At 33.1% G+C, this 12132-nt stretch overlaps 1 protein-coding gene across 1 annotated transcript; it reads right to left on the reverse strand.

The window, feature by feature from the left end:
* Nucleotides 1-414: 414 nt before the first annotated feature.
* Nucleotides 415-7018, reverse strand: LOC127714043 (uncharacterized). Its single transcript, XM_052219990.1, has 4 exons — nucleotides 5294-7018; nucleotides 3520-3717; nucleotides 2498-2659; nucleotides 415-987 (listed from the first exon to the last, which is right to left on the reverse strand). The coding sequence occupies exons 1-4, from the start codon at nucleotides 6794-6796 to the stop codon at nucleotides 415-417; spliced, it is 2436 nt and encodes an 811-aa protein (XP_052075950.1). The 5' UTR covers nucleotides 6797-7018.
* Nucleotides 7019-12132: the final 5114 nt, after the last annotated feature.

Genomic DNA, 12132 nt, shown 5'->3' on the forward strand with positions numbered 1-12132 from the left:
ATTATTGCGATGTTTTTATTATTGTGAAAAATGCGACAGGGTTATCATCGCAATAATTAAAACTCGCATTTTTAAAATTTATTTTTGAATCAAACAGGAAATTTCTGAATATCGCAAAAATTAAAATTAGTCTAAAATGACAAAATCGCAATAATAAATGCATGCAATAATTTCTGAATTAACAGTATTCAGACAGTTATATGTGTAAATATGGACAGAATATTCTATTTCATGTAAATATATTGACCTTTTCAGTCTGAAACAAAGATTCTTATGGTATTTTTAAGAAAAGGAGCTTTTATTTAACATTAATACTCATTGGTATCAAGGAAGTAAAATTTTAACAGCAGTTTTGGAGAAATTTTAAACATTGTCTATATACATTGTAAGAAAAGAAAACTGATCAATTACAAGCTAGATACATGTACTGACATAATGAAGTCGATCATTTTCTCTCCCAACAATCTGAGGAGCACTGACATCTTTCAACATAACAGCTTTCTGTGAGGTTTTACTCTCTAACACACTCCAGAATCCATCTTCATATCTAACATCATCAAGTATATCCAGTAAAACCCAGGTGTATGTTTGTCCTCTCCAAACATGCTCAAAAATCTTACAAATTGAACCAAATATCATACTGTCAAGAAATGAATCAGTTGGCTGTTGATCTACAGCATACACGTATGAATTTGAAGATTTGTTATTAGAATAAGGTGAAAATTTGATTTTCCTGCCAGTGTTTCCATAGGATCTTGTGCATGAAGCAAGTTCGTTGCCTTCCTTTCTCATTCTTGAAATCAAACAAAAGTCATAAATATTGGCCATTTCCCTCAAAATGTTATCATCAATAGAGAATTTTTTCTCATTTGTACTACAACTGTCATCTTTTTCATCTTCTAAAAGAAGTCTCTCTAGTTTACCAATGTCAATATCATCTTGTTTGACCTTTCCAGACATTATCATGTAGACACACCAATCGTAAATCTAAAAAATAAAAAATGACCATGAGAAACAATTTAAATAAACTGCTTCGCTGAGCACAGCTGGATATGCCCGCAGAGGTCCAACCCTGAACAGTTGGGGCAAAAATGGACACAATATTCAAGCTTGATACAGGTCTGAATTTGGATTGTAATTAAATATTTGACATATTATAGGTTTCTGAATAAATGTAGTCAAAGAACTTGAAATTGGTTATATGAATTGAATTTATCTTCAATTAAAGATTTCTTGCTGTTGTGCAATACTAAGTAAATCTGTTGTCAGATTAAAATCAAATAAAGTTCAATTTCTTCTCAATGAAAATGAAAATCAATAGGGAGATTACATCAATAGCTATAAATAATTCACCAAAGTTTCATGAGAACTGCTGAAAGCATTTTTGAGTTATTGTCCAAAAACTGGAAAATCCCCCCTTTTTTTAATAAATAAAACCCCATAACTCAGAAATGTAAAATTTAAAATTTATAAAATTCTAAAGGGGGCTTACATCAACAGATATAAACAATTGACCAAAGTTTCAGGAGAACTGGAAAATCCCTCCTTTTTTAATGAATAAAACCCCAAAACTCAGAAATGATCAATCTGAAATTTATAAAAAACGAAAGGGAGCTCACGTCAATAGATATAAACAATTCACCAAAGTTTCATGCATATTGGTTAAAGCTTTTTGAGTTCATGTCCGACATGTTGACGACGGACGGTCAACAGTATACCATAATACGTCCCGTAAACGGGCGTATAAAAATGGATATTTCATTTAAGGTTTAACATGGAAGACCTGAACGGGTCCACTGGATTTCTGATATTAAATATAAAATAAGATTATACATTCATATAATCGTTTTCCAAATCAAAAACAGTCAAAATCAAACTTGTCGCCTAAAACAAAATTCGAAAAGGTTTTGGTTTTCCATTGCTTTATGACTGTCATGACAGTACATTTAATGAAAAAAAGGGTAGGAAAATTACTTCTTAAAAATATAACCATGAAATAAAATCTAGCTTAAGAATGTTCCTTGCTTTTGAATTTTTGCCTGTTATTCTGAATCCTCTGCTTTTACTGATGTAATGAGTGCCATTGACACATTCTGTTACCAAACCCTTTCTTTTCTTTTTATATCTTTTTACAACAAATAGTTTAAGAGGCCTTATTTAAAAATCCGTTATTCTTATAGTTTTTGAAAGAAAAATTGATGCCTATGTTAAATGTATAAAAAATCTAGAGGGATTCACTTCCCGCCAAGTTTTCAACGGCTTATATCTTGAAAACAATCACAAAGACCCTACATTTTTTCATGTTTTCTTTTAGTTCCTTCATTGATATACTTTATAATTTATAATAATCTTGTTAATTTCAAATCGTTAAACATAAAAATTGACATGAAAATCTTGTGACAAAAATTTTCATGTTCATATAAAGAATACTTGGGTAATGATCTGGTGTTGGGACTGAAATATAATTATTTAGTTGTCTAATATGGCATATACTTACAGCATAAGTCTCCATGATTGTTGCTTCAATCTTGTTTTTATTTAAAGCTTGACGGGTTATCCAACTGTTTACTCTTTCAAATGGAAACAACCACCTCCCATAAAGAGGACCAAAATTTGCAAATCCTTCTGGTATATGATGAAGTAGATGTGTTGTAATAGTCTATAACATAAACAAAATACAATGTATCAGTAATGGTTAAAATAAATATGACATACACTTTAGCAAACCACAGAACACTGCAAATACCAATACCACAAATCACAATTCGAAAGAAAAAAAAAAAATCAAAGCTGCTGCTTAAATTTTGGTAAATGACTTTAATATTAAGAGCTAATTAATTTGTATATGAAAAGAAAAATGGGTGTTATGGGGCGAAATATTTTACCCTGTATTGTTGGGAAAAAATTCAAGGAGTTCCAAGATCCGACACAAATTCCTAAACCTCACATTAGTACATACATCCTTAATAATATGACTCATCAGTGTATCATGTATTTACCTGCTTTATCAGTTGAATTCATTGATATTAATAATGCGTTGGAGCCTTTTATATCTTACAACACAGGTTTTTCTCATTGTTGAAGGTTGTGTAGTAATCAATAGTTGCATCAATCTCCCTAATTTGAACTTTAGATGTTAGTTACAGTAAGTCACCTCATAGACAAACTTACCAAAGTTCTTATTATCAGTTTAATGTGAAAACGATTCATATTTTTTTATGACTGAAACTATTTAATTAGCAAAGCAGTGATACATATATTTTAACACGTCAGAGAACTCACTGGTTTAAACTAGAATGTTAACTACAGAATACTTCAATGTGTATTAAAATCTAACTTGTTATTGTCAATCTTTTTATTGAATATGTAAATTTCTAAATTATACAACTAAAAAGTTTTATCTTTACTTTTTGAACTCCATATTACATTTGTACTTTCAAAGCTAACACAGCCAATTTTGACATTTATCTTTTGTGAAGATAAAACTAAATGCACATTCTGATTAAGTTTGTCTCATACCTGTAATGCAATAGGGAAATCTCTTTCCACCAATGAAACAGCTTCACTTGTAGATTCAATAATGTATTCCAATTCGTTTTCATGATAAGATTCACTGGTCAGCAACTCAATCACATTAAAAAGCTTCCCTAATGTTGTCTCTTGTTTAGTGGGCAATAGTCCTCGTAGACACCAAAGTGCAGCTCCACTGGTTACAAACTGAAAATGTCAAATAAATGGTCAAATACTTCAGAGGGTCTATTGTTTTGTGTGGTGCATGGCATGCATACATTGTACATGTGGGTACAAAAAATACTCAAAAAATTTACTTTTATATAAAAAATATAAGAAGAATGCAGTGTAATTATCAAACTGTCAAATTGAAAACAAAATTCACAAATTGTACAACAGTATTACAACATCAACTACCTACATACATGACATGTATACTTGAAATCTTGTGGCAGCATTTTTAAAATTAAACATCCAACAAATATTTATAATTGTCTGATTTTTTAAAATTGCAATGAAGACCATTACAAACAAGCATTCAGTGAGTATTGCATGGCAATACATAATCCCCTACCTGTTAAACATTCATTGTAATGGAACAAAATTCTAACTTGATCTATAACTTGTCATGGTGTAAACAATATACCAAGGACCATAGCTCTGCACAAAATCACCAGACTGGACCAATATTAAAACTTGACCTGTAACTTAAAAAAAGATGTGGTATCATCACTATGATTGCCAATGAGACAACTCTACACAAGAGACCAAATGACACAGAAATTAACAACTATAGGTTACCGTACAGCCTTCAAAAATGAGGAACGCCCATACCGCATTGACCGCTGACAAACCACATAAACCGACAACATCGGAATCTAAGTTTTACTGTGCGTGTTGTTGTGTGTTTGTATATTCTACATTGGTTAAAGGTATGGGTGATGGTTTAGATATCACAAAACATATTTAACCCTTGTCCCAATTAAGGAGCCTCTGTATTTTTTTTTTTTAATTTTAATTCATTAATATCTTAATTCAATAATATTTTGCATTTTAGTGTGACGTCCATTTTCACTGAAAAGTACACATTTTTGTACAGGCCAATGAGACAACTCTCCACAAGAGACCAAATGACACAGAAATTAACAACTATAGGTCACTGTACGGCCTTCAACAATGAACAAGCAAAGTCCATACCGCATAGGTCCAATCCATGTGCAAAAATTACTTGCTAACTTAATTTAATTTGTTCCAAATTGAGTATTTGGCGGGCAAAAGTGAAAATAAAGATAAGAATGTGTCCATAGTACACAGATGCCCAACTCACTTACTAAGGCTTTTCTACCCCAGGAATAGATTACCTTAGCTGTATTTGGCAAAACTTTTAGGAATGTTTGGATTCGAGCGTCACTGATGAGTCTTTTGTAGACGAAACGCTTGTCTGGCTTAAATATAAAATTTAATCCTGGTATCTATGATGAGTTTATTTATCATATATTATGTTCAGTAGGCCTTGAAATTTGGTTCAAAACTGTTATTTGGCATTTAAATTAGGAAGATCATATCATAGGGAACATGTGTTCTAAGATTTAAATTGATTGGACTTTACCTTCATCAAAAACTACCATGGCCAAAAACTTTAACCTGAAGCAGGACAAACAAACGGAGGCACAGACCGAAAAACACACTGTTCATAAGTGGGGCATAAAAAAGCATTAGTGCAGTCACAGATCTACATGTTATCATTCTCTTAACAAGAACAACAATATAAAAAGCTAATTACCTGATGTTTTCCATGCATAGTCCTCAGTGTCCATGGCTTTGACAAATGCTGGTCTGGGTGGTAGTCATATCCTGTTGAATACACCAATGACATGGCTCTTTGATCAGCAATTTTAACACTGGATCTATCAAGTCTCCATGGAGCTGGGGGTAGATCATCATTTTCTGCTGTCTTTGATTCTACTCTAGCTTTTTTAGTTTTTTTCCCGTTTTCTGTATTTGATTTTCTTTTCTTGCTTCCTGCGTCTGTTTCCTCAACACTGTTACTGGTACTGCTGTTCCATGAATCCTTAAATCGATGAAACTCTTCTTCTCCATTTCGTACCTTTTTCCCATCATCTTTTCCAGTTATGAGGCCAAAGGGATTGCCAATTACATCTGCAATGGTGTGCATGCCATCAGGCTGCATTTGTTCTTGACGGTTATGATAAGGCAGTCTCATGAAACTATATTTTCCTTTAAGTCCTGTTTTTTTCTGTAGAAGAGATTTTCTATTTTGATTTGGAAGCTCATCATAATTGTTTCTGATTTCTAATTCTTCTTCTTTTGTATACGACTCTGGTTTCATTGTTCTGTCCTCACCTTTGATAGCAAAGTCATTCTTTTCCCCTCTCAAGGGATGATTTTCTGGTAGGTAAGCTCTATTATTGATGTGAACAACTTTGTGTAATGATTTACAATAGAATCCTTCTTCTTTACAATAAGGACAACCACGGAGTGCAGCCTGGCTTGAAACATGCAAAATCTTGCTGAATGCGGGAATATCACACATGTAATGCAGGAGTGCTATTCGGACTGATGTAGGGGCTCCTCTGTAGGCATTAAACATTGTGCAATCTGACAGTTCTAGCAATTCATCCACTAAAAGGTCCAAGTATGGATCTAGGTTTTTTGGCTCTTCTGTCTTTGTACCAGGTACAATGCCAACTAACATCATTGGTCCTAAAATATTTCTGATATTTACAGGCAAATTGAGCCAGGTGAGGATTAATGGCCACATTGATTTTTGAGTTGCCATACTTTTGTGTGGATTAAGCCCATCACAAAAAAGTGCCAAAGGAACCGTACAACTTTCCTCCATGTTCTGAAAAACACCTCCATCTTTATACCAAGATTTGTATATCTTTCCGTCAACAATGTCTGTTAGCTTTCCATTGCATAGATCTTGTCTCGAATACAGAATCTTGCATATATTGTCACTACCAAAAATCCTTGAAAGTCTTGGTCCAATAGGCATATATGTGAAAGTTTTGCGTGCACTTAAGGACTCTGCTTTATATCGTGTCTCACCACATTTCATACACTCTCTGTCTAATGAATAGTCATTGTCATTTGTTTTACAGAAAAGCAAGCAGTCATTTACACATGCATCATATCTTCTTGTTTCAATAATCATTGGTTTAATCAGCTGATATGCATCTTTGTATGATTCTGGGAGGCAGTTGGGAGTTGGCAACACTGTCTTCTCATTTTTAAGGCACATGCTTAGTGCTGTTTTTGACATTCCATTGTTTGCGCTAAAGTTGATAAAGTGTCTAAACAAGGAGTCAAGCAGTGTTGTACGACAACCCGGATATAGTGGTTCTTGAAGTTTTTCGCTAAGGGATTCATCATTATTCTCTATTGGTAAAAAATTTGGCTTCAGGTATGACGATTTCCTGATTGAACTACTGATGGTATTAAAAAATTTCTGTTGTTTTCTTCTTTGTGTCCTTTCACTTTTCCCAAGTTCTGAAAGAAAAGACAGCTTTTAGTGAATTTGGAATTGTGTGATTGATATTTACTAAAATCATTATAATGCAACATTTATAAATAAACAAGCCTTCTGTGAGTATTGCATGGCAATACATACATGTAGATCACTACCAGTTACAAATTCATTGTATTGGAACACAAGAGTGCACACGCTGAAATGTCTCGCCTTCTTTATTAATCATTGATATTATGTTGATAGTCCTAAATATAAAGCTTTATTACCACTGTCACATAAACTTAACATTAACCAAAAAACTAAACATTGACCAATGAACCATGAAAATGAGGTCAAGGTCAGATGACCCATGCAGGCAGACATGTACAGCTAACAATTCTTCCATACAACAAATATAGTTGACCTATTGCTTATAGTTTAAGAAAAACAGACCATAACACAAAAACTTAACACTGAGCAATAAACCGTGAAAATGAGGTCAAGGTCGAATAAAACCTGTGCGACCTACATAAAGATCATAAAATATTTCCATATACCAAATATAGTTGACCTATTGCATACAGTATAAGAAAAACAGACCAAAACACAAAAACTTAACTATAACCACTGAACCATGAGAATGAGGTCAAGGTCAGATGACACCTGCCAGTTGGACATGTACACCTTTAAGTCCTTTCATACACCGAATATACTAGACCTATTGCTTATAGTATCTGAGATATGGACTTGACAACCAAAACTTAACCTTGTTCACTGATCCATGATGTGAGGTCGAGGTCAAGTGAAAACTGTCTGACGGGCATGAGGACCTTGTAAGGTACGCACATACCAAATATAGTTATCCTATTACTTATAATAAGAGAGAATTTAATGTTACAAAAAATCTTAACTTTTTTTTCAAGAAGTCACTGAACCATGAAAATGAGGTCAAGGACATTGGACATGTGACTGACGGAAACTTCGCAACATAAGGCATCTACAATGTATATACAAAGTATGAAGCATCCAGGTCTTCCACCTTCTAAAATATAAAGCTTTTAAAAGGTTAGCTAACGCCGCCGCCAGATCACTTTCCCTATGTCGAGTTTTCTGCGACAAAAGTCGCAGGATCGACAAAATTTTAACTTGATTTATAACTTGTCATGGTGTAAACTTTATAACAAATATTAAGTCAATATCTTCAATCAAGAGAAAAATAAATGTGGATTGTGTATACACAGATGATGCCCCCGCTTGCATATTATATTGTTATAAAGGGACACTACCCAAATAAGAACTTGATCTGAGTTTTATGGTAATAAGCATTGTGTAGAATTCTCATTATATTTGGTTGAGGCAAACTTAAGTTAGAGAACGGAAACTAAAAATTTTGCAATTTTTCCATTTATAAAGGGGCATTACTCTAGAATGGTTTGAGTGACGCCACCAAAATTCAAACTTGATCTGTATTTTGTGGTAATAGGCATTATGTATAAGTTTCACAACATTTGGTTGAGGAAAACTTAAGTTAAAGAACGGAAACTAAAAATTTTGCAATTTTTCCATTATAAAGGGGCATAACTCTAGAACCATTTAAGTGACGCCACCAAAATTCAAACTTGATCTGTATTTAGTGGTAATAAGCATTGTGTATAAGTTTCATAACATTTGGTTTGAGGCAAACTTAAGATAGAGAAGGGAAACTAAAAATTTTGCTATTTTTCTATTTATAAAGGGCATAACTCTAGAACAGTTAAAGTGACACCACTGAAAAAGCTTCAAGGTTATTTCTAAGCTTTAATTTAGGGTAGGTGGCGAAATAGGAAACACACATATTTTTTTATTTGGCCCAAGTCACAATGTATAAAAAGTAAACCATTATAGGTCAAAGTACAGCCTTTAGCAGGGAGACTTGGCTCACACCGAAGAGCAAGTTACAACATGTTTGTAAAAGAGCCCCAAAATGACTAGTGTTAAACCATTCAAACAGGAAAACCAACAGCATAATCTATATAAAGCTGGATAAATTTGTTATTCAGGTTAAATAAAATCAAAATTAATTTACATTTGCAGAGAGCCATAAGAACCCTAGATGAAGTGTCGGACAACAGACACAAGACTATTGGAATAGTTAGAGAGATGTTTCCGGAGATACGGTCATCACCAAAAACCAACAAAAAGTTGAACCGGGCTATCAGAAGGGTGAAAGTCAACAGACAATACTATGGTAACCTCAAGTACGTAAAACAAATTGTTTTCATGAAATCACTTTAGTTTAATGACAGTCAGCATTAGAAACTAGCAAAAAAGTCACATCATCAAACGACTATCAATTAAGACTTAATCATTCTGATAGCTTTTTCACTTTATACCACCCCCCTCCTGAATCCAGGTCTAACCGAAATTTTCAATTTAATTAGTGATGAATTGGCTATCATCTACTTTTTTCATGCTAACCAATTGCAATGATCATAAACACAATTAATTTCAAGATAAAGTGATGCCCCCACCTCCTTTCCACTCTGAAGTAATTGTATTATAACAAAGACAATGTGAGATTTTCTCTGAGATATTATTGTGTCCGGGAGACACAAATGATGCCCTCGTTTTATTTTAAAAAACACAAAGTTGAGCATTGGAGCACATAAGTTTATGGTTCACTGTCATGACTGTAGGACTACATCTTATACAAATGAATACTCCAAAAATGACAAAGTTCAACTCAAATTAAATGCAATGCACCCCTTATGCATTGCAATACTCCAAAAATGACAAAGTATCCTCCAAAAGAACAACAATTAATAAAAATCAAAACCCTGACCACATGCACATCTCCAATATATGAACAAATAGCCAGCAAAGTGAAAACTTTCCTAGCATTCAAACTGCAGGGGGAGTTATGCGGAATAACTATATACCCATATTAGACGGACAGACGGACAGACAGGGGTAAAACAATATGCCCCCCAACTTTCAGTTGCAGGGGCATAAAAAGTGTGACATCTTAAGCTTTTCAAGTTCCAACTATTAATTTTTAATTGTAACCCATTGTCAGCCTAAGTGGTGGATTGCATACAATTACACAACAAATGAGAATATTGACGAAATTAATGTAATTGGCACTACTGTATTTATTTTGGTACATGTGTACAACTTTTATTATATTTTACTTTTTACATTACAGACAAAGAGCTGTGACACAGGGACAAACAGTGCGTCAGATGCTCAATAAGACAAAAAGGTAAGGAAACTTAAATCAAAATCAATTTATAACTAAATGCATTGTAAAAAAAGCTTGACGCTATTTGGAGTGGAAATTTTCAAAGTGCATAGCCAGTAATTTTATACAAATATATCATGCCAAAAATACCGGTGACAAATTATCTGGCTGTTAATCGCAGGCAGGACATGGCATGGTTTATATCCTGTATATCGATATCTCATCCCCAACAACAAACTAGAGGCTCTCAAGAGCATGTGTCGCTCACCTGATTCTACTTTGGATTTATAAATCATGTAAGACTAGATTGACATAACAGTTACCTTAATAATGATTGAGGCCAAATCTGGTTTAAAATTGGCCCTGTATTTAAATAAATATCCTGGTGGCCATCTTGAACAGTAAATTGGCAACAAAGTAGCAAAAATTGATCAACACCTCATAAGGAACATTTATAAATGCCATGTTTGGTTTCGTTCCATAATTAAGGTTATCTAGAAGAAGACATTTGTATATATTTCGCATAGGGTGCTTTTTAAACTACAAATGTAAGTTCCCCATTGGCAGCCATTTTGGTTGCTGGATTTCCTACAAAGTAACAACACTTGGTAAGCACCTCATTAGGAGCATTCATGCCATATTTGGTTTCATTCCATACAGTGGTTCTCTAAAAGAAGACATTCTTATGTAATGTCCATAGGATCCTATGGTAAATCAAGTCCCCAGCTGGCGACCATCTTGGATAGCACAGAAACATCATAATTTCCATTTTCAAATAGATCAAACTTTAGACCATTACTTGAGAACAATGGTGTATAAATTATTCAACATGAACATATTAATAAGAATTTTTAAATTCAGATATTAATAAGAATTTTTAAATTTCAGAGGTGAATCAACTTGCCCCCTCGATGACCAAACAAGCACAGACCTGATGACAATTGATCATGACCGAGAACCAGAATTCAACCAGCAAGATGATTCTGCTACCACCAACAACACAGACCTTGAAGCCAACACACCTGTTGAAGCAAACAAAACTGCTGGAGCCAACTTTACAGTTATAGCAGAAATTCATCAAGAGTCCCATGATACTGATAATACTATATATGAAGCAACACCCATTCAAGACTTAGATGCAGAGCCAACTGATGAAATATCAACTGTTCCAACTGATGAAATATCAACTGTTCCATCTGATGATAATTCATCTGATGAAGAAATGGAAAAAAAACTGATACATTATTGTCAACATTTTTAAATGTCGATTTCATTTATCATGTAAATGTATGTTGTTTTTTTTAATTACATTTCTGTTATCTCATGTTATTTATTATAATTACATTTCTGTTATCACATGTTATTTATTATAATTTAGTGGGTCAATATAAATTAAGTATTGAATACCTATCCAACTGCCTCTGTTAACTATAAGTAACTTTTTTAAGCAAGATTGTTCTATGATTTTTTGAATTGAAAATATATCATAATTCAAATTGTTCAATTTTGAAGTTTTAAATTACATTTTAGAAAAAGATTTGTTTGTGCATGTTGTGTAACCCAGCAGTTTTTTTTTTTTTGGCATGGCATCGTATTTTGAGAAACCATACTTTGTTCATAAGGATTTTTTAATGAAATGTCTTATCGTGCCATCACTGGAAACAAATTTGGATGAGTTATCTTAATATTAGCTCATAAAAAAAATTGCACAAAGAAAAGAATATTACTTTAAAACCTAAAAGACTGATATCAGATAAAATTGTATGAACATTAAAGATAAATTGTAGGGCTAGTCTAATGATTATGGCACTTAAAATTGTGGCATTATATTTCTCATGTTTCTTTTTTAATATGTTAACAAGTTTTGAACTTCATAAATGTCTAAAATAGAGTGCCCAAAACTTTCATGTATTGATTTTTTGTAAATTTT

The sequence above is a fragment of the Mytilus californianus genome, unplaced genomic scaffold (assembly GCF_021869535.1).
Source record: "Mytilus californianus isolate M0D057914Y unplaced genomic scaffold, xbMytCali1.0.p SCAF_9, whole genome shotgun sequence".
NCBI lineage: Eukaryota > Metazoa > Mollusca > Bivalvia > Mytilida > Mytilidae > Mytilus > Mytilus californianus.